At 34.2% G+C, this 24,926-nt stretch overlaps 1 protein-coding gene across 1 annotated transcript in view; it reads right to left on the reverse strand.

Annotated features, from left to right (window-relative positions):
- The window catches only part of LOC122345798 (neuronal migration protein doublecortin-like), a 53,186-nt gene that overhangs the window by 14,552 nt on the left and 13,708 nt on the right, over positions 1–24,926 (reverse strand). Inside the window, exons 2-3 of the mRNA XM_043240268.1 lie at positions 24,439–24,866; positions 18,804–19,138 (exon numbers count right to left, since the gene is read on the reverse strand). Coding sequence (XP_043096203.1) covers positions 18,804–19,138; positions 24,439–24,829 — 726 coding nt within the window. The 5' untranslated portion in view covers positions 24,830–24,866. The remainder of the gene's footprint in view (positions 1–18,803; positions 19,139–24,438; positions 24,867–24,926) is intronic.

Below are 24,926 nucleotides of genomic sequence, written 5' to 3' on the forward strand. Positions count from 1 at the left end.
CATAATATTAGAATAATTTCTGAAGAAAATGTGACTAGAGTAATGATGCTGAAAATACTTTAATCTTGAACAAACAAAAACTTATAAAAGGTTTATGCAAAACATGGTAGCCTGCATTGAATTGCTTTCATTTTGTTTATTTGTAACCACATGATGGCTCAGACCATTCAAATGTTTTCTAGCATGTCCACAGTAACAAACTTGATCAAGCTAAGAACACATTTTAAAATAAATGAAATCAGTAATAATGGCATGTAGTGACTAGCGTACTAACGTTAATTTAGCATTGTAATAAATAATAACAGTGCAACAAACATCGTGTCAGACTTTATATGCTTTCCCAAATGAAACCCAAACAAACAGCATATGCAATTAAAGACAATATAATGCTATCTCTATCAAAAATTTAAAAAATCAACTTTTTACTGATATTGTGAGACCGTTTTTCACTTTAAGAAGTAATATTGCTAGACTGTGTGCACTTCCAAAAGCCGAGTGATATGGGTCTGTATTAATTCCTGACGCATTGTATGGTTAATTTTGCGATAGAATATGATCGAAACAAAAAAATAAATACAAATTTCATATATACTCCCTTTTAAACAATCGAGTACCTTTTCATTACCATGGCTGTTTTCAAGGGTTTTCCAGGACTTAAATTAGAAAAGTCAAGCACACCCCTAGCAGGACTTATAATGTTGGTTGGCACCAGGGCAAGGGGGCTTGGGACAAAAACACCTCATTTAAGGCGCCAAAAGTGTTCTAGTGCATAATTAAGCAAACAAAGAGCAGTAGGTTGGATTGGTCTGGTATTTATGCATGTGTGTGGTTTTAGTGCGCAAGTGTAGTACATCAACACTGTAACTGGAAGCTAAGATTCAGGGTGTGTATGTCAGGGTGAATGTCAGACCCTCATCTGTCACCTCGTGTCTCCTCTCATCCTGACACTACTAACAGAGTTTGTTTCTGCCAGTACAATGTGACAAACTGAACTCTACAGATTGTGTAGAGCAATGTGTGTGTTTGTGTTTGTGTGTGTGTGTGTGTGTGTGTGTGTGTGAGAGAGAGAGAGAGAGAGAGAGGAAGAGAGAGACAGAGAGAGAGAGTGTAAGCATTGTCTGGTGACCCTCCCCAGATCAATGAAATGTTTAAATGACCATGCAGTTTTGGAAAGATTCAGTTCAGAATTCATAATGTTATCCTTAAATAACAATGAGTATCATGAGATCATCAACAAAACAATTTGTTGTTTGCTTATAGTTCACAGCCAGCTGTGATCATTATCACTGTTCATGTCGGTTCTGTTGCTTTTTGTAATTTGACATGATGAGAAGTGAAGGGAGAGTGTCTCCCAAAGAAGGGGGTGGGTGGGGGTAGTAGGGGTGTTGGCAGAGGGAACCTCCACACAAAGTGAAACATTATTATTATTATTAGTAGTAGTAGTAGTAGTAGTATCATATTTTAATTCTAATTCTAACAGCTTTAACCTTTACCATCTGCATTTTTGTCTCAGATTTTCCCTGCACTTTTTAAAAAGTATTTTGTGTTTTTATGCTATTTATTTTATTTTATTTTGAGGAAACTAAATTGACTAAAACTAAAAACTAAATTTATTTCTGCGACAAAATGCAGTTTCACTGTGAGACAAACACTTGCTATTATACAGTATAAACATTGGCCCCAAAAGTAAATCTAAAACTTTTGAATGCTTAAGTTCATTGCATTCATTACAAACCATTGTTTTGATGTTTTTCTTAGGACTAAATTAAATTCCTTAAATTATTTTCAGCAAACTGGTCTAAATGACACAGAAAAGTAATTCACACAAATGTCATAACACTAGTGTCTTATCACTGCTTTAGTTCAAAAATATATATTATTTCTATTTGATTGGTTGGTTGATAGACAAAAGATTAAAATACATTGATACAGTTAAGTACGTTATTGACTGTTTACTAAACGTTAACAAAAAAGTTAATTTTTAACTACACCAATAATAGATAACTTGTGTAATATGACTTTAATATACATAGAATATATATAGAATAGCAAAATATTAAATGTCCACAAAAATTACACACACACACACACACATATATATATATATATATATATATATATATATATATATATATATATATATATATATATATATATATATATATATATATACATATTATATATTATATAATACATACTTATTATACTAGTTAAATATATATTCATATAACACTGTATATTGTTTTGAGGGAAAAATATCTGGTTGATGAGGATAAAAGCATATTGTGTTCACATTACTTTGATCACCCAGCCATTGATCACAACGTCCTTTTGAACATTTGCCCATTTGATGTGTTCATGTTTGTTGTAGAGGTAATATGGGTTGGGTTCAATGAAAAAAAAGAATCGTTTGCGTGTGCTGATTTGTTTCTCTGGTTTGTACTGTTCCTGCCCCGCCCACACACACTAAGCTGTATTAAATTTTAAAAGATTCCATGCATCCAAGCAAACTCCTTTAAAATTTAGGAGGGCCTAAAGCAGGGGTCACCAAGTTCAGTCCTGAGCTCCAATCCTAATCAAACAAACCTGAAGCAGCTAATCAGGGTCTTACTAGGTATACCTGAAACTTCTAAGCAGGTGTGTTGAAGCAAGTTGGAGCTAACCTTTGCATGACACCGGCCCTCCTATTCAAAATAATGTTTAGCAAGCATATGTTACTAAGACAACGCATAGTGTTACATTTTTAGTTTAATTTTTTCTGTCAGCTACACTATGCATGAACACGTTGTCACAGACCGCGCCTCTGTGGCTCTCTCCGATGACCACCGGAGGGCACCCTCACCTAAATAGTTCACCTGTTCAGTTGTTGCGAAGTCTTGATTTGCCCTGGCTGTCATTTCTGAGCATTATATACATTCTACCGGTTTTTACCCCTTTGATTTTGTCTGCCTGTGTTAACCTGCTTTCTCTCTGTCTGCCTCCTGTCCTGACCCTGCGCCTGGTAATTGTTTATAATTTGGATATTCTTTTTCATACCTTACACAGTTGATTGACCTCTGTCTGCATGTTTACCCAATTTAAATAAAAGCTGCAAATGGATCCAAAAGTCTCTGACTCAAAAGTGCAAGACTCACAGTGAACCACTGAGTCAACAGGGACTGCTGATTATGAGTCTGTCATTCAAATAGATATACAGTATACAATGATAGAAAAGGTTTATTGATATGGAATACATAATAAATCAAGCATGTGATCTGATGTTCCAAAAATAAATAAACAGACAAAAATATAATGTTAATTATATTGTTATATTGTTCTTAATACTAATTATTATTAATATTAATAAACTAATAGCTATTTTTTTTGCTTTTTTTAAGTTATGCATTGTAGTCTAAGATTTTTGTGAAATAACAATGAAAAAAAAACCTGTAAAAAGGTCATTTTACATGGAAGTCATATAATGTCTTTCTATGTAAATGCGTTGCTCTTGGCCTGAATAATCTACAAAACAGACCTGACTCTATGCTGATAATTGAAAGCCTGGCTCTTTCACATCGGAAATGCTATTACAATACTAAACATTTTGTAATTTTAAAAACTATACAAATTTACATTCACAAGTTGTGTTCACAGCTATAATAATCACTACATCTTATGGCACTCACACACAAATAAAGGACACCCCCTCTAGCCCATTATCCTTGCCTTAACAGCTGTCAGGACCACATGCTACTTATTCATCAATAACCCCACCCAAACACACACCCTCAAATTTAATATAGGTCATACAGAAGGCCACATGTATTATATAACACACACACACAGTCACTCTGACGTGCTATCAAACTGCAGTCTGTCTTTCATTGTTTCAACGTTGGACAGATAACAGAGCACACAGAAATTACCACAAAAATTCAGTCTGAAAGCAGTTTGCAGAGAAATAATGTGCCTATATTTGTGCAGTTTTGTTTTCATTTTTTGTTTTAAAAAGGAAGTTACCATGTTTCAAGTTGTATGAATTTTAAATATGCTGTAGGATGTACAATACCATTTCAATTAACTAATAGTAAAAATGGTATAATTAATAAGTTTTATATAATTAATAGGTTTATATTTGTAGGTTTAGGTGTGGGGTTAGATGTAGATGAATTGTACAAATTCTTTTTTTTTTTTTACTTGTCACACAATTTCTAAAATGAACTTTGACTTCTAATAGGCTGTATCTTGATTGTTTTGATTGTTTTGATCATATATGCAAACACTATTCTTTAATTAACACCAACCAATCATGGATTTAGAATAGGCTTTGAACAATGGTTGCAAACAATTGCAGACAGAGTACTGGAGGAAGACACTGGAGGACAAGGTAGAGTTTGAATCAGAGGAGGAGAAGGAGTTCAAAGAGGAGCAAGAAGAGGAAGATAGATCAGATGGGGAAGGTGATGAATAAAAGGAACAAGAAGAGTGGTTTCTGTTGAGATTAGGGTTACTGTCACTGATCATGTGATCAACCATAGTTTAATGATAAAGGAGACTGGACAGATCGTCAATTTACAGTGGGGGGTATAATTCAAACGTTTAGAAATGGGAATAGGTATATAACAATCTATTGTAATGTACACATGCACATATATCTATTCAGCATAACATATGGTGTACTATAAAACATATACTTTAGCACCTATTTACTACAGTGCATTGCAGGACTTGTCACAGTCTGGTGGGTTATCATACTGTGCATTCTTTGCATATGTACAGTACATTCTGAATAAATATATTATGCTACAGTTTCACCTTTTTCAAAAGTATGTTTATTTCTGTCCATCTGCACAGAGTTAATGCATTTATTTTCCTACTGAGTATAATGCTGGATTCACAACCACAAAGGTTTACAGTGAATAAAACAAACAAATGAACAATAAATAGCTTGGTTTCATGCTTTTGTGTTGGCAACTCTGCCAATTATTTTCAATCTGGTCAAGAAATGCACATAGGAACTCATAAAAGAAGAACTTAAGGTTTTTGGATTACTCTGTATATTATATATCCAAAAATATTATATTACGGCAATGGGGTTTGCAACATAAAACAAATGTTTGCTTTTGAGATGTTTGTGATGTTTTGAATGAAGCGTGTAATTTTGCAAGAGATATGAAGCATTTTGTATGTTATGTGTGAAATTTTGTTAAAGATGTACAGATTTATTATTAATAATAATAATAAATAAAGCACTCTTTTAAGGAGGAGTTTCTCAAATGCCTTTTAAAATATCAAAAGCTTGTGCTACATAGCAAAGACAAAAATATGAAAAATGAAGACACAGCCCTTATTTTTCCTTTGGGAGCTCTATTTGCTTCAGGGTTGGGGTGGAGATTGTCTGTGCGCTCACATTTATGCTGCTATTCATTTTGCAAAATGTACGACTGCTAAAAGGTTCTTTAACACTCTGACATTTGGTATCGCCTCCAGGAATCACACTAATTAATGTCTGCCTTCTTTTAAAAGAGAACAATTAAAAAGAACACAACTGGAGGTGCCTAATCCAAAAACACAGTAAGCCGTGTGTGTGTGTGTGTGTGTGTGTGTGTTTGAGCATAGCTGCAGCACAATAAAAGTGTATTGCAAAAAAACCCCAAAAAACACAAGAGCAAAGAAGGTGAAAGACACATAAATACAAAAAGACTAGGTAGAAATTAATTACAAAAAGAGTGAACATTTCAGTTTGATGATTCCTGTAATCCTGTAAGAAAAATATATATATATTTGCATAGGAGTATGTGTGTGTGTATGTGTTTGTCTGATATGTTAGTAGCACCAAACATAGTGGTTTTCATATAAGATTAAAATATTCTGTTCAGATCACAAATATAGAATGAAATAGTCAAAATTTTGAACTGTATTAGACCATGTTAGGCAGCCAGCAAATAACTAATTTAAAATAATAAAAATCAAAGGACTTGTGTTCACATTTGGCAACCGTGAACTGGCCTCATTCTACAAAAAAGCCCTTAATTTTGGAAACTGTGGGTAGCTAAACATTTCTGCCACAAACAAACATTATTTGCAGTCACACAGTATACAGGTTGGGTGTAACTGTCAGGGATCACTGCAGTAAATACAGTACAGAAATGCAATGCGGTATGTAATCCTGAGGGTGGTACATTAGATTTTGATGGGTTCTTGTCCCCCCACATACCTGACCTTGTCAAGCTAAACATAAAGCTTCCACTCAGCGTATTCTTGCAGCACTATTGTCACAGCAACTGCTGCACCATCAATCGCCCTGCAGATTTGTTGTCGCCATAGCAACATCCTCTATGATTACTTGCAGTCTATAGGCCGCTCACTCAGCAAAACAGAGAAAGCGAGAAAGAAAGAAAGAGGAAAAAAACCTTCTCCTGAATGGTTAGACAGATAAGGGCATGTGTGTGGAAATGAAAGAATCTGATTGGCTGTGAGTGAGATCATCCGCATATTAAGAAGGTTCTATAATAGTTTTGTTTCTGGCAGCACAACGACTGTGCTGAATTTTAATACTGGGTGTCCGTCTTTCTCTGAAGGTAAATGTATCCACCCCTCCTCTAACTGCACTTATAGCATTGATGCTGAAGGGGAGATATCTTAGTACTACACACACTAGTCACGGAATGGAATACAAATGAACTGCTGGACAAAGAAAATGAAACACACTGGACCTTGGTGCTAGTCTTTATAAAACAAAAGATTGGCACATATGCTTAAATGCTTAATATGCTTATTATTTAGTTTAAAACAGCATAAAAACATCAAAAATTATTTATTTAAAGTGAAATTGAAATGCCGTTGGAGCCTGTTTCACTTAAAAATTCTCCAATTACTATTCATTTTTTATACAAAGCTTTGTACTTCAGTTATGATCGTCTTTCACATGCACATTTGTTTAGGCACTGCACACTGATTTTACAGTGGCCCTTTGTAATTGATCAGTACAATTTTTTTTTAAGATTTTTTGATGGCTTAAATGGCAAGTCCCCTTTTAGTCTGTCACTCTGAGTCATGTCTGTGACCAATGAATTGGGATTTCACAACTGATCACAGCGTCAGGTCACCAGGCATACTGGTCACTTCGAAGCAGAACACTAACATTGTTGACTACACTTGTCTTAAAACATGTTCTAGGGATAGTTAAAAGGTCCAGGTCAGAAGACCTTAAAACCGACCAGGTAATGTACAGGATGTACTAAATCCTGAATATAGGATGGTGCCTGATCATGCAGGTCTCTGTAAGTAATAACAAAAATGTTTAACGTATTAAACAGCTAACAATTTGTGCAAGAAGAAGACTTTTGATACACAGGAAGGATAAGACTTCACATTGGTTAAAATGCAGTTTCTGCTCTTCACCCACCAAACAGACTGAGGTTTTGGCCTGTGACCATCATAAAAATTCCTTAGGAGCTCTGGACGCAGCAGCAGTGGGTTAAACAAAGAAAGATATCACAAAGTTCTATCCAAATCCATTTGTAAGTATGTTCTCAAACCTTAAACTGATGCAATCTACAACACACACACACACACACACACACACACACACACACACACACACACACATCTTAAAGTAATTCAGATAAATAAGAATTCTCAATGACAGTGAAGTGTAATTATGTAATGCAGTAAAGTGTCCCACCCCCCACTCTGATGGAAACAGCCAATCACAGCCAGGAAATGGAGAAGTGCCAGATTGCAATCTCCTCCTTATTGGAAAAAGATTAAGATACCTTCTCAAAGAACACTCATTGTTCTGATAACAGGTCAACTAGGTTCTCTCAAAAGGGAGAGACAGTAAAATAAACACTGACGTTCTGAGTTCTATTGCGTCCAGTGAGACAATGTTAAACCTCCTTTCTGATTCTGTCAAGGAAAGGACTGCAACAAATCACCAATGTTCTGAGCCTCAGGGAAGAGGCAATAACAGATATAAGTTCTAAATCTCCAGTTTAAAGGCAGCAACAGATACTACCATGTTCTGAGCCTTCAGCCAGCAAGGAAGGAGATCTAATTTCAGACTTCGTTCAGAGTCTTCATCAAGTGAGACAACAACAGATGCAGCACGTCCTGATTCTCCGTCCTAGAGAGACAAAGCAGATCGACCTAATTCTGAGCCTGTAGCCCAGAGGGGCAGGAAACAAATAGACTGCAACAAGGTTAAGCTCCGGGGTGTAAATGTTCCCTCCAAGGTACTTTCACTTGCAATTTCTAGACAAGGACCTTTTGTACCTTCACCTGGCCACATTTGTGTATTTTGTGTTTTGGAACCCTTTGGTGCTCAAAACCACATGGTAAAGTATATATTTGGAATGGTGACAGGAGTAACATGAGTTTTTCTGATGTGAACCACAAGTCTAGAGAGAATCTGAAAATTGACACCTGTAATACTTCAAGCAAAGAAAAAGAATAAGTAAGCTCTGTAAACACTGTAAAGAGTCTTTTTTCCAGGTCTTTGTCTGTGTTACAAGATAATGAAACTAATGAAAGAAAAGAAAAGTAAGGGAAGCTGTTCTGTTTGAACACCATACTGGATTTTATTTTATAATCATATATAAGTTTTATTGATTTTCTTATGAACATAAGTAATCTTGGCATAAGTGAATTCATATGTTTTTCTTTACCCTTATTAGAGTGGTAGTGTGTTTTGAGTCCTAGTGAATTAGCACACTTGATGTATTAGTATATTTATATGTATTAGTAGTACTAGTATTAAAGGCAAATATTTTAATTTATTATTACTTTTGAGTGATCAATGAATGATCAAAAGGGAGGAGTGTAATGGAAATTTCTGAAATGCACTAATTACGTACAAAGACAAATTAACACATTGATTATATAATCCACTCTATAATAATTCATATAAAGTAGATGCATTCAGTTATTATTTGTTACCTGTCCTTTATTTTGACAAAGAACTACTTGGGGAAAAGGTATCTGTTCACTGATTTTCTAAATTCTTTCTTTTATTTTAGCAAAATGTGTGAGGCCCTGTAATTTGCTCCCATTATGCCAAACTAAAACAAACTAATAAATTAAACCTAGCCACGATTTAGCTAAATCACTGAAACGGAATGGGACAGATTATTAAAAATGTCCTCACGTTTAATCCTGTTCTCTAATTATAATCAACAAAGTGCACTTAACGTAAAAAAAAGAGCTTAATTAACTGACTTGAGTGTTTTTAAAGGGAGCCTTTTTTACTTGCTTTCATACAATTTGAGTAAAATAAATAAATAAATAAATACATAAATAAATGTAAAATGCAACCGCATTAAATGCAGGTATTCTACATGCATTCTATAAAATATCAATGCAAGATTTGATGCAGAGGGGCAAAAGATGCTGTGGGGTTACATTTATTCTGATTTGTATTTTTCCTTCATTGCAATTCTAATTTGGTTCTGTTTTGTATTATAGCATGTAAAGCAATTAATTAACTTTTGTAATGCATATGGAAAATGTAAAACTGCACAATCTATAACGTTTTATAATTATTTGTACATTCATCTTAACCTGCTTTGTACACTTAACTTAAAATTGTAAGGCAACTTAAATTTGGACCAAGTTGTTCACTCAACTTAATTCACTGAGTGAAGTCACATGTCTCTTTTTTGATCTGCTAACATACTTCATTATACTGAATGTTGATGAAACATTGTTTAGTTTTTTTATAAGTAAAAATATTTTATTGGTAAGTTAGTCTAATATTCAGAGTAATTTTGTAGGGTTTTTATGCAATATTGTTAAATGGAAAATGTGCAGTTCCATTTTTTTTGTCTGCGTTATTCAAATCTTCATTATTTAATGCAAAAAAAATTGTTAAAGCATGCTTTTGAAAGTCATCCATTTTATCTTGATCAAGAACAACTAATAATCATGAAATCGGAGTAGGATCAGCAAATCTCTGATGTCTCGTGAAGATTAATTTTAATGTGAAAGTTTGAAATGTCTACATTTAAAAGAACCACTTCAAAACGAAAGCATATACTCCCTAATCCTAATTTTGTAATCTGTGAAGGTTGCTTTTTTCATTAGAGACGCATCCAAGATAAAAGCCAGCACCATAAATTTAATCTTGCAGCAGACAAGAAGCCATAATAATTTAACAATAAATAATATGAATGTGAATTTACCGTCAGTAATGCTGGAATTGCCCAATAATGAAACTAAAAATGACAAAGTCTATGGATAATTTTGTACTACTGCAATATATCTTTTCAATTTATATTGCCAAAATGACTGCAGTTTTTCTGTATTAAATTAAAACAACTACAAAATAGTTTCTTTGGCAGATGTGTGTTTCTTTCAAACAATATCTTTTTCTCTCTAGCAGAAGTGCTGCGTCTCCAGAAGGAAAAAAGCAACACTGCCTATTATATTGTATATAATACTCTGTCAATGCATGCCATGCCAATTGCAAAAGCGGAAAGGTGATGAAAAAGAAGATGAATACTTTAATTTGATCATACAGCAGTAAATATAAATAAATCAATAAATCAACAACAAATCAGTCATAGCATCACATATGAGAAGAATTTGACATTAGTCTAAAAGCAGATTTTGTTAAAACCAAGCTTCCAAAATGACTAATTCCTCCTCTTTATTATAGAGTAATACAGATGAATACATCAGCACAAGACTGCTTCCACAGCAACCGATCAATGCCTCTCTTTGCCCCACCCATTAGCATGCTAGGAGAGAAGAAAAGCTACAATGGGATAATTTAACTAAAAGAAACATTACCTTTCAAAGGGCTCTATTTTTAGGAAAGTGACTGTTTCAACTATGTGAATGTCTCAGCAGAGCATTATTTGTTTGGTATATTTTTGCAAAAATGACTTTGATTTCGCACAGGTGATTTGCACTGAAATGTTTACAATCCTATCCATAGATAATGTTAATGTATAAACACAATCTTTGATAGACTCAAATACAGTCCAATTTTGTCACAAACTTTGTAACTCTTAGCAACATGAAAATCAACTGTTGAATTGAAACTGTTATTCAACTATTATTCAAATAACGGCATTAATAACAACATTATTTTTTCCAGTAACAAATAATCAATTAAATTCCCCATTATAAAGCCATTACCGTTACTGACAATAAAATGTGGCGTTACTATAATTTAAAATAGGCTCAGTTCATCCTAATGGATGAGCAGTGTAATGTATATGTATTTGACATACCATAAACTCTAGCATGAATGCTCATGGGTTGCCGATACTTTGAGTCACACACACAAAGAAAGATACAGAGCTAGAGAGTCTTAAATAAAATGCAGAATTTATATGCTTACATGGAAACACTATTTTTGTTGTCCTGTCAAAATAACAGAATTCCTTTTGGAATTCTTCAGCTTTTTAAAAACTGCCAATTTCTCTGGTAATGGGTGGAACTAATGCACTCATTGGCTAGCACTCACTTTTTGTCGTCCCTGTTTTGATTTCACTAAATCAATTTGAGCTAATGCAGACAACATGAATAATATTCATGAACCCACCAGCTCATAAATCGTAGTGCACTTTATATTGTTATTAGTAGTAGAATCTCTTAAGCATCACTAAGTTCACTCATCAAATATACATTCATGGTTATTCGAATTATTAAACTTCTATCATCTTATAATGATAAATTAGCACATCATATTATAATGCTATAAGCAAATATGATTCTATTCCATAGAGGTGTCCATAGAGAGCTAATGATATTTACAATAATATATTGAATTTAATAGTCTTGATAGTCAATGTCTCTCACATTGTCCCACAGAAATATTAAAATAGTCTAGATGAGTGTACGATGTTTTATAATAATAATTTATTCTATTTAGTGTCCTTTTCATTCAGTTTCCATATTTATATTGGGGATATCCAAGATATTTGACATATTTGAATAGTTACTTTCCCTGGTTATAAGTTCATTTTTTATGATGTAACTCTGTTACTATTTGAGAAGTAACTAGTAACTATAACTAATTACTTTTTAAAGTAACGTTCCCACCACTGTTTAAATTGTGCTTAAAGAAAGCATATAACACAACCTTGATCAAGACTTTAACTCTGTGAATCATTCTGCATTGTCACCCTGATTAAAAACCTACTATAATCATTGATGCCATATTCACTGCACAATTAATCTCTTATTTTGCTGAGCCTGGTCTTTCATTTCTATTTTTTTATCTCTATATTATTGATATATTAGTCTTGCTAATTAAGTGCCCCTTTAGAAACATAAAAATGCAGCTTGTGACCTGATTCTAATTTTAAAGTTCTAATTTAATACAGAAATGTAAAAATCTGGGTAAACTAAATACATACTCAGCTGTGTGTTGTGAAACTGTTGACTCTAGTACTAGACAGGGGATAGGGTTTATGGTATAGTTTACAACCACTAGATTGCAGGAGAGTACAGAGAAAAGGAAAAAAAATGCTCATTCTCTTTGTCTCTTCTCTCTGTCTCTTCTCTCTGTCTGTGTTATTCTGTAGAAATACCAGAAGGGGTGGGGTTTTCAGACAACAATTATGCCTATTTCAGAATGTTTAACTAAACTGCACTTCATTCTCACCAAAGGTGAGCATGTGTTTCTCAGGCACAAAAATGAAAGTGAAAAATCTAACCTCTAACAAATTCTGTATTTTGAATTTTACTCAATTCTGCATTAACAAAATTATTGTTATTTCACTCAGTAATTATTAGGTGTATTTGCAAAGGCAAGCAACACCATTACTTCAGTGTTGTGCAACAGACATGCATTATACTTAAAATCATGTGGTTTGTTGGTGTTGTTGCAGACAATTAAAAAATAAAATATTTTTCTTTCAAAAAGGTAAAAATCTAGTAGGTGGTGCAAAATCAAGCTTTTCAAGAGTCACTGTTTGTTTGATAGCCATATGAATCGACAGGGATCTGCAAGCATTTTTGCCTGTGCATACAGTAAACTCAATAAACCCTCCACACACACTCACACATTCACAGTCACACCTCCGGAAGGACGTGCTGACTGGCAGACTAGTCCACCCCAGCTGGGCTCTGTCTTTGTGCAGAGATGTGGTTGCCTAGCAACCAGCCATAGCAGCTGCCGATACTGAGACAGAAGAGAGGAGATGTACCTCTCAATACAAGCATCATGTGGCACTTTGACCTCCACGTGAAAATTGCTGTAGGAAGTACAAGGAACAAGGAAGGTAACCTAAGTCATTATCATTACTGAACTATAACACGTACTACTAATACCAAGGGCCGGTTTTGCCAAACAGTACAATTCCAAAAGAGCGCCTTTGGATGTGAATATTTCTGCAGATGGTTTAGTAACAATGGGCAAATTCAAGAACACAAACACAACATCTCATTTACACAGAAAGAGCAGGCACAAATAAAGAATTTAAATAAATAAAAAGCCTTAGTACATTGATAAGGATCGGAAGCCAAAAAAATGGTTAACTTGGTATTGCTTAACTCTTAGTTGAAGGTTCCAAGTTGTCTTTTATTTCCAGAAGCAAATTAAATATAATATGGCTTGGGAAATTATATTTTCGCATTCTTCTTACATTCCAAAAATATTATGTGTGAAAAAAAAAAATCTCTCTTACCTCTGCACTACGTCCTCTAGCAACAATACTTGCTGTCATTTCAAGCACAAAATTGTTTTTGCTGTTAAATAATGGTGCAGATACCAGTAATTTGATGAGTGCAAACCTTACATTGTGTGATACATTTGAATAATTTCCTCCCATAAATTTTACATCTGAAATGGAAACTCCTAGAAATGCATTTTCAATAAGGTTAGGTGAAAAATAACTGTGTCCATGCCTTTTCAGCACTAATTCTTCACCAAACCTGATAGTACTATTTTAATGGCAAAAGATGGCTTCAGCTGGCACATGCTGTTATTAAACTGGCCCTTGCTCCCTAGCCCTATAGGACTATAGGGCTTCAGACTGTGACTAAAATGGTTGCAACTGCAACCAAAAATATTATTTTGCAAGTAACGTTTTTGTGGTCACCACTGGCGTCTATGTATATTTACATGTTACGACTTAAATCTTTTTACCTGTTTGTTTTGTGTTCACATATTTTCTTTTATTTACACATTAAATGAAGATGTTGTGCATCAAAGTTTTAATGTAAAAAAGAGTTTCAAACAGTACTCATCTAAGCCAAAATGCCTACTAAATGCAGTTCAGTTGTGCAGCATGAGAGAGATCAAAACTGTCAAAAACTATCCAATAAAGATGCCAGGACAACTGCCTGATACCTCTTAAAGAGCAAGAAGAAGACCTCTGGTAAAAAGCCTGGGAGTGACAGGACTTCTCATTGGTCAAAATGCAGTTTCTGCCCTTCGCCCGCCAACAGACAGATTCCTAAGATTTTGGCATGTGACCACCATCAAAATTCTCAGCTCTGATGGAATCAGCCAATCACAAAATGGAAATGGAGAAGCCCCACATTGCAATCTCCTCCTCATCGAAAAGACATAAAGGCACCCTTTCGAAAGACACTCCTTGTTCTGGGTCTTCGGTTCTTCTAGAGACATTAAAAGATACATTTCTGAGTCAAGGAAAGGACTGAAACCGATCATCAAAGTTCTGATTCTCCAGTTCAAACAGTGAGACAGCAGCAGAATACCACTGTTCTTAGTCTGAGTACTGCAATGGAAAAGACGTTAACAGAATACACTTGGTTCCTAGTCTCTGCCGTGTCTAGTGAGACACTAAGGGAAACAACCATCTGAGGGCCGTGAGGGAAGAGGCAATAACAACTACCAAGTCTTGAGTCTCTAGCTTTGAGGCAGCAACAGATACAACCACGTTCTGAGCCTGTGAGGAAAGGTATAATCTACGTTCAGCCTTTTTTCAGAGTCTTTGTCCAGCAAGACAGTTTCCATCCTAGAGAGCCAAAGCAGATTGGCCAAGTTCTAAATCTCTACCCCAGAGAAGTAGAAGACATACAGACATCAGCAGCAAGGTTAAGCTATGGAGAGCAAACCTTCAGTCTAAGGTACTTTTGCTTGTGTGTTCCAGGTAAGGACCTTCTGCACCTACTCCAGGGTAACATCCACTTGTTCCAGATTTTAGCACCCTTTGGTGCTTCAGGAGATCAGCATCCTCCAGCGCTTCATGTTAAAGGCTTTTAACAGATTCCTGCTCCTTTCTCCACTGCATTGTTCCCAGCACAACCAGTGAATGTCACTGCCACTGCACTGCTCACTAGACCACAGTGAATGTAACTATCACTTATCCAAACCTCTTTCAGAGACCTTGGCATTGTTGTGTTTAATCAGTATATGATTTCCTAATTTACATTAGATATTACATAGCTGATTGAATTTGTTAACAGATAATCTTTCAGGTATTTGTTAGATGCCTAATAAGGTTCTTCACCTTGTTTTTTTCGTGGGGAAGCAACAGTTTCTTTCCAGATAACATAGGTCTGACATAGCAACATTCAACATAATAACATTTTATGCATCTTATGCACTTTATTCCTATTTTATGTATTAATTTAATAGTTGTTGATTACTTCTATCTCCTATCTTTTGTTATTAAAATCTATTCTGTTACACTTGTGTCTTCCTTGTATTGATGATGTAGAAAAGAGATCCCACCAATCTTTCGTATGTGATGTTTTCATAACCACACCATAAGTGACACGTTAATCCAAACGTCATTGGTGACGTGAGTGCCCATTTCGCCCCTAGGTTGGTGAAAGCAAAGTTCACTCCAGTGGGCAGTTTAAAGCCAGAATAATAAATTAAGTTTCCTCCAATCAATGTTTGATATATAAACAGATGTAGCCAACTTGGTTTCTGACTCCAAATACTCTTTTAGTCTTTCCTCTGGCGGTAACGGGTGACATCCTAACAACTCTTGAATCTGAATCCCTCAACCAGAAGACAAGATTACTGTTATCAGCGTTTAAGTGCATAAGACATAAGTTACTCCAGTGGGACCACAGCAAATGCTGCAATTACCCATATCAAAGAAGAGTGGGTGGGACAGAAACAGCTTGGCTTTAAATCTGTAGAACACTCTAATCCTATAACCTCCATCTGTTAGCATGTGTGTTGTGTGCATCACATTAATACAAAGGAAATGCACTGACACAGCAAAGAGGCTGGCAAACCCTTCAGGGACACAAGCCTTAGAGGAAAATTTTGAGTTAAAAACGTTTGCCTCCTGGCAACCAAAAAACCTTAAGCAAAGCTGTCTGACTTTCTCTTTATCTCCCTCCATTTCTTTAAAGTAATTCTGTCAGTTATGTGGATATTGGCAATCACAATATGCTTTGTACTTTGTTACTTTTTAATAAACAAAATATCAGCTTTAACATTCTGCCAAAATCATAACAAAATGTCAAAAAATATATAAAATAAATACAATAGCATTTATTCTGTGGCACATAATATAGTGTACAAAGGTGTGTGTGTGTGTGTGTGTGTACGTATGACCCCTTTAATAAACTGAAGGAGGGATACAGTAGACCAGTGGTTCTTAAACCTGTCCTGGAGTACCCCTAACCTTGTACTTTTTGTATGTCTCCCTCTTCTATTACACCTGATTTAACTTATGAGCTCATTAGTACAGAACCACTGCAGTAGATGTATAGTGCAGTAGGTGTAGACAAGAACAAAAATCACAGAAAAAAGGGTTAACAGAGGGTCACATCCCTCCTGCTCTACAGATGTATTTTACAGCTGTAATCAATAATTTCAAAGGCAGACTTGAAGAAATAAAGATCCAGTGAAGTACATATTCAGCTGAATAGCAAGGTCATAAAAATTAAAAATAAATATATATATACATACTGTGTTACATACAGTCATGGCCAAAAATATTGACACCATTATTGGTTTTTAATTTCTTGGTATTTTCTTGGTATTTAAAATATATTAAACTATTAACACATATTTTTTGGATTCACTGCATGTGTTAATGCGTTAACGTTAACAGCACTATAAACATATAAATTACTTTTTTTTTCACAAAAGGACATTTTGAATACACTGCAAAATCTAAAATAATCTTTAACTTGAATATAGATCCATACAATAAACTGCCAATAATGTAATAATTTAACTAGGGATGCACAATATTATCAAACCGATATCAGATCAAATAATCTAAAAAATTATGCCGATATGTCTCACCGATAACTCACATGCGCTCAGGGTGCTAGTGTTTAGTAGTGTTTAGAAAAGTATGTATGAAAGATGACTGACTGACTGACTGACTGACTGTTTTGGATCCCTGCATTTAATCTGGTAAAGCACAGTACAGAATGACCTGTTCAGTGTAGAAAGTAAACTGTAAAAGCAGGTGCAGTGGCAGACTACGTTCGGTAAGGATTTCTAATACGGTAGGGGGTTAGCCAACTTCTAATTAACATGCTAAATAATATTATAAAATATGTTTTTATTTAAAAGGTCAGAAGCTACAGTTTACATAAAAAATCCAAACATGACATTTATAACCTAAATAATTGTATATATACTGATTTATTCATTAATGTATAACATGTAAAAAATTAAGACATCATCAGCTCTAAAAGATTTTTACAATTCTTTTGCCTACATCTACAAATGTTAAACCTTAAAATAAAAATAAAACACTGCATCTTTCTGGTGGAAAATGTAGCAATTGGTATATAGTTTATTTATAAATTCTTGTTAAAAACTAATTAATTTAAAATAAAAATATATATATTTTAGATAATATCTATATATAATTTCTGTACAGGAGAGACTTGGTGTTGTTTCCAAATAAAAGGAAATATATCAGTATCTACATTCAAAATAAGTTGAAAATATCAACATAACGGATATCGGCAAAAAATGAATTTTGTGCATTCCTAATTTTAACCAAATGCATTCAGAAATTAAACAGCTGTGAGCTGACAATTGACTGTGTAAAGACTGTAGGTCTGTTCCCTCACAGCCAATCTCCCTCCCCACTTAAATGTATACATTTATATCCTTGGATAAAGTCAAGTCTCACCCTATTTATTTTTACACAAAAGCTTTACTTTGAAATTTATCACAATACAGAAATCAAATAAGCCAATGACTTTAGGTTTGCTTAACAGGGCACTAATTATGAGATTAAAAATCAAAATGCAACAGTATTTTTTTTTGCTGCAGTTGAATTGCCTTTGTTGACAGTGCTAAATAGAGTGGTGTTCAGTTGGACTTGACACTTAGACTGAAACTTGATCTACTTAACCTCAAGAAACAAGTTACAGAATCAGAAGCTTGTTCTAGCTGGGTACTGCGTGACAAAATTTTTTTTAAATATACTAGAAAATATAGACATGGGCTACTATTATTTCAATATTTATACATCAATTAAGCATGTAAAATGTTTGTTAATGTTAAGTGTGCCTTTTACATTTGGAAGTTTGTTGCTGTGCGACCATCATGCAGCCAAACATGCACCCTCTATATGTGAAACAGAATATTGCTAGTCTTCAAAAACATACATGTGGTCAAATCAAAAAATTTTGGTACATTCTACAAAAAAAACAAGGCGCTATTAAGCTCAGTAACAGAAATATGTTTGAACGCCCATAGAGGACAACAGTGTTCCTCTCCATAATAAAAAATGATCTCCATGATCTTTTCACAACAGTTAACATTCACAACCAGTTAAATAGCTTTTTATCTACTGTATATGCTATTTATAAAAATGTACATTGCAAACTGTAGTACAGAGTAAGAAATATGAAAATATTAAATTCCCTACAGTGTTTCACAGTATATTAATGTACTCCTCCCATACCTGTTTGCCATCCAGTGTATAGATCCTTTTCACTGCTCCGCTTTCGAGTTTAATGGCCTCTGTGATGTCGGTGAGCACCTGCTCAAAAGAGTGTGCTGTCTTCTTATTGAGCAGTACACGAACAGCCTTCCGTGGCTTCACTCCGCTCCTCATCACAGTCACCAACTCCGGTCGCACAAACTCCTTGTTCTCCCTCGGCTCGCTAGCTGTGCGGTTAGCTAGCATGTTCTTCTGGCTGGCTGAAGCTTTCACATTCACTGACCAGTTGGGGTTTACATTTTTAGTGTAGTCTACTTTCTTGTAGTAGTTCTCAGATGCACAAACATAGCTCTCACCTGGAGAGTTGGATAACATAGAAAAAGAGAAAGAATGATATCAACACCTAAGTTTGACAGCAACTTTACATCCATTTTGACTGCTCCCAACACCAATACCGTAATTAAACATGTTTTTTTAAAAACGCGATTGGCTTGACTGCAATGTTTTCAGTGCATTGTGAAGCTGTGAACCTGCCATGTCATAAAGACAGTGAAAACAGATGGATCAAGGTCTGTATCCATATCAGCACTGAGCTGATAACTAATTCATTGACTACACTTTACAAATAAAACAGAAAGTAGTGGCATGGAGCATGATCTATGTTATTAAGTACCATTGCTAATGATTTGCTATTAAAGTAAAATCATTAGCAATGGTATTTTAAAAAAACTAGTATCCACAGTAATATAGCCGTAACAATAATGATCCTGCTTAACCAACCCTGAATTAAGAGAGGTTAGGACAGAATTAACTTATAACACACAGAAATCCAGAAATAAAGTAAATGTAGAAATGTAAAAACTAATAAAATTAATTCATTTATTCATTCATGCATACATTCATTTATTCATGTATTTCTATTTTTATTTATTTCAGCATTTAATTAATTATTAATTTATGTATTTATTTATTTCTCCATTATTAATATATTTCTACATTCATTTATTTAATTTATTTCTGCATTTATGTATTTATTCATTTATTTACTTACTAATTTCTTGTCCTCCATAAGATAGAAAGTATTCAGCGCATGCCACTAATAAATCTGCATGTTCTGAATGATGCAGTACTGCCCAACACACAAACTCAAAACACACCCGATGCTTGTTTCATTTGAGAAAAACTACCATCAAACAAACTAAAACTGATAGCAAACTGAAAGTCCTTCATGACAGAGATAATTCAAGTGAGAGATGAACTCAGCGAGCATGTGCACTGAACAAAAACTCATTGGAACACCTCTGATTGGTCATTGCATTCATAAGCTCAACAGGCTCAATTGTGATTGGTTTTAAATGCGCAAAGCTGTTAACAGATTAACATTTATTGCTGCGGTCAACACTTAATTTTATTTTCATTTTATTTGTAACAACCATAATGAACTTAGTTTAACTGTACAGCTCCATTTGTGCTTGTGTATTGCCATAATAATAATAATAATAATAATAATAATAATAATAATAATACCCTTGCTGTACCGAAAATATTCCATACTGTGATGTAAAAACCAATAAATGTACTCATCATTTTCTGTATTGTTTCACTCCTAGTAGTTACTGTGAACTTTGATTGGGAACAAAATTAGGTTTACATTTATATCTAACATTAATGCTAAATATATTGTGACGGCCTATTTATTTTCTTTCTTTTTTTCTGTAATATTTCCCATGAATGATTGTATAAAAAGTAATGCTTGTGAGAAATCATTAACATTCATTGAGCCAGGATATCAAGATATCTCAATATTCCTTGACATGCTGGCAATGTGTGAGGGGTAGGTTTATGGTTAGGGTAAGGGGATAGATGTGCATAGGCAGTACAGTTAACAAGCAGAAGTATCAGATCAGCACATCATACAGAATAGATGAGATCTAGGTGTGTGTCCTACAGATTTGAAAAATCGTATCTGCTGTCGGATTTAATCATCTCGAATTTAACATTTACTGACAAGGCAGATTTGTTCTCTAATAAAGCATGTCTTATCTTTTCACATGGAAAGCATTTGCTTTCAATCACTAAAATAATTTGTTGCACTGAAACAACAACAGAGAATTTATTACAGAAAAAATCCCTTTATCCACTGCATTTTGTAATGTACAGATTTTGCTGGTTGGTAATCAATATGATGGCTGAATCTACACTATATAGTATGTTTATCTGCAAACAAAAAAATCATTAGTTCAATTGATTCGACTCATCCACTGACACTTGCAGCAAGTGTAGACACAGGGTGTAGCTAACGTTACCAAATAATAAATTCAAAACTTACCATGAAAATAGTATTTTCCAGTCAAGACGGAAAACAGATTATGTTTTTAACAAGTTCAGGGGGATACCTATCTGTTTGGAAATATCACAGATGTTTGCACAATATATAGTTTCAGAGCGTTTCCCAGAATCCTTGCAAGGCCTTAAATGTGGGGATGAAAAGACAAGAACTGCTAATTGGATTAAAATGATGACATAAAAAGGCTACGATTTCACTGAATAAACTTGAGCGCTGTAAGCTTTGTGTCAGAGAAACGACTATATGTCTGTATATATACATATTTTTTTATGTATTATTTAATATGAATTAATTGATAATAATTATTTATTTAATACAAAAATGGATTCTTTTGACACATTCCTTTTTTATGTTTGAAGGCTGAAATGTAAGTCTTTCAAAGTTCTTTAATTTGATGTTATTTTATGGTACCATTTGGAATAACCACTTTTTTTTAACTGTCCTATAAAGTTGTTTTAAAAATGGTATGTTGACTAATAATAATAAAAACAAAGTCATTCTTTTGAATTAGAATAAAATGTTTGCAATCAAATTACATTAGATAAACTTTAATTTCCGTAAATTAAAAAGTGTAAAAGGTGTGTAGACGTGGATTAGTAATTCGGACTCTTTTCTGGTCACTATCAATTATTTCATGTCTACAACAGTCCTTGAAATCAGATCTAAATTTAAACTAAGCTCAACCATATATATCAATCAATTTTATTATAAACTGATCATTTGGGTTATCATTCTATGCCAGTACCACATTGATATTTCTTGAACATCTGTTATAGTTCATCTGTTAGATGTTCAAAAAAAGCTAACCCAAAGTAATATACTGCAATGAATTTATCCTGCACTGCATAAAATGCCAACTTAATTCTTTTGTGTTTTCTGCGTTTGGCCTCAATTTAATCTTCATTTGTTTTCTGAGGAAAATATCCATTTAGCCCATATTTATTATATCTGAATTTGTATTTGCTCCTGACTTAGTATTTGCCTTAGACGTGAGTGTGAATATACAGGATTAAAAGCTGGTGGCAACCTTAAATGGGAACATTACTGTTGGCATGGCAACTAGACAGCCAACCAATCTACTTTTAGCTCTTAGAGCTTAGAACAGGTGGACAGTGTTTTACTAACAACTGCTTTAGTGCTCATCACACACTTATAGACTATTTCTGTTAACATTATGCATAACATCATGCATGCAAAGAACAAGCTGTATAAGTGTGAATCTAACTGCAGCTAGTGCTATTACCAAGAAGATAATCAAAAAAATCTTTGTGATGTAAATTCACAAAATGTCAGCAGCACTGAATCAGTGTTGAAGTTAATGAGATAATAATGTGATTAATTAAGTGATGACTGAACATAAATGATGGACAGCTGCTGTTAAGTTATTTACATTGTAATTTTAAAACTAGAAATATTTTTTTAAAAAAACTATCGATCTGCTTCAGAGAACATGTGATAACCTCTCAAAGACGTATATGTTAGTTTTACGGTGCAAATTTATCTGATTTATGGAGCTCCAAAATAATGGCTGCTATCCACCATATGATGCTTGGGAGTAGACAAGATATATTTTTTAAAAACTTGACTATGTTTTGGGGTGAGTAAAATGTCAGGTAATTTTCCTTTTTGGGTGTACTATTCCTTTAAAATTATAAAATAAGATCTTCTTTATGACGTATGCAGCCTACTAATGTGAAAGGGTACAGTCTTCTGTTTGAGAATTGGCCTATATCTCTCAAGATCTCTCAAAAAACTCCTATCAGCTTCACATATTTGTGAAAAGAAATATGTTAATTCTGTCAGACATCTACAGAAGTGCTTTTAGAGAGTTTACGGAGATTCAGGTGTTGTTGATATTCTTTTTGTTTTTGATGGAGATAAGTGTCCATTTTAGTTGGGTTCTTAAATCTTGACTTTTTAATATTAGTTTTTCCTTTGGCTGCTATAAACATGCGTTTTAAAACACATTTTTGTTATGGCAAAAAAGAGCCAAAGCAAAATCTTTAATTTTGTTAATTCTGTTCTACTAGTGACATAACCACTATTACAAACCATATTTCTACATATTTTTGTGTTTCTTCTCTTACTAAAAGAATGAGAAGGCTGTTATACATGATTGTTAAAAACATCACTGACAATTAAGAATAAAAAAAGCTCCATAGTGCTATTAAACAAACATATCAAAAATCAGTGTACAAATCTCAACAGCAATCAAGTAAATAAATAGGAGCAGATCAATCCTGAACATTTCAAAACCTGCTATAGCTTTTGACTCACTGTTATTGAGATTCATATGCAGATTCTTGATGCCTGTGTGTGTCTAAAAGATGACGCTGTACTAAAGGTTTAGTGCACAAGATGTTTTATAATTTTTCCTAGAAGTTTGTTATTTTGCAGTTTAGTAACATAAGACATAAAGAACATCAAACTAATAAAAATTCACATGCCATTAAAGTTGATCAGAGTTGAGAGAAGCAGACCGCTTCATAATGACCACAATCCATAAACATTTGCTTACAATTTTTCCTGCTTTTTTATGCTATAAGTAACATGCTTCACTGGTCAAACAAAAGCATGTAAATGTCATTTAAAATTTAATTCTCATAACTTTTGTGGTTATATCACTGTAATAAAGTCAGACTGTAATGTGTGAAGTTGGTGATGCTGTTTGTGGAGTTGTATAATCATCCACTGCTGTTTTAATTCTGTTGATTTCATCTAAGGCTGTGGATGTTTGTCAATCGTTTAATTTTTTGCTCTTTTCTTCAATGATTCTGTTTGTTAACAGCAGCTGTTCATCATTGGCTGAATTCACTCATTAGTTTTCATTCTGTCAGGTGGGCTATATTAGTAAACTGATGGTGAATGAGGATTTGAAACACAGCCTCTGATTGTTTCTGAACATTGTTAATTCACAGAACTGCAGAATGCTACTTTATCGAAAACAGCAAATATTATGTAGAATGCATTGATTTTACCATTGTAATAAAAAAATATGGCTGTTTTTTTACAGGCGTTTGTAAATGTGTGTATCTTATGCAGTATTTCAATTGTCATTAGTAGTTTAAGAAGGTGGTGTGTTTGTCTTTTGTCTGCTGATTTGTAAATGAACCAATAAAAAATGATTTATATGCATATTTTATAATGTAGATGGTGGTCTGAAATGGAGGGTATTTCTCAAAGTAATTGTTCATATGGAGATTTATTGCTTAATAATGGTGTGCAAATTATAGAGACACATTCATGTAAGTTTTCCAAGCTTTTTCAAAAATGTTTCCTCAAAATGTACTGCCAAACTCAAACACTCACCTTCCTCTAGCTCATCCATTGTGCTAATCTTCCTTGTTCCATCGATGGTAAAAATGTATCTGACCCCTTGTGGCAGATTGATATGATCAGACAGAGAGCGGGTTAAGTCAGCCAGTAGAGCATCAAATGTGCGGAAACGGTCACTGGCCACTGCATACACAATGCCCTTGAAGTAGCGGTCACCATTGCGGTAAAATCGGACCTTCTTAGCCTTTTTCTCGCTGGTCAGTGCCTGGAGGGTGCGTGTACGGTAAAAACTGCAGTGAGCGCTGTGGGTGGGACTGGGGAGACCATTGGCACGTCCACCTCGTGGGGTACGAGACGTCTTGTCCCGTTCATCAAAATGGCCGAAGTCCAGCTCCATGGCAACATGTTCAGAGGGGGCATCCATAGTGGTGGTGAAGGTCTTGTACTGAGGAATTATGGGTCTGAAAAAAAATCAGAAACCAAATAAACTAATTTAAAGCAAACTCAATGTTTTTTGAGGA

The sequence above is a fragment of the Puntigrus tetrazona genome, chromosome 5 (assembly GCF_018831695.1).
Source record: "Puntigrus tetrazona isolate hp1 chromosome 5, ASM1883169v1, whole genome shotgun sequence".
NCBI classification, from domain to species: Eukaryota; Metazoa; Chordata; class Actinopteri; order Cypriniformes; family Cyprinidae; genus Puntigrus; species Puntigrus tetrazona.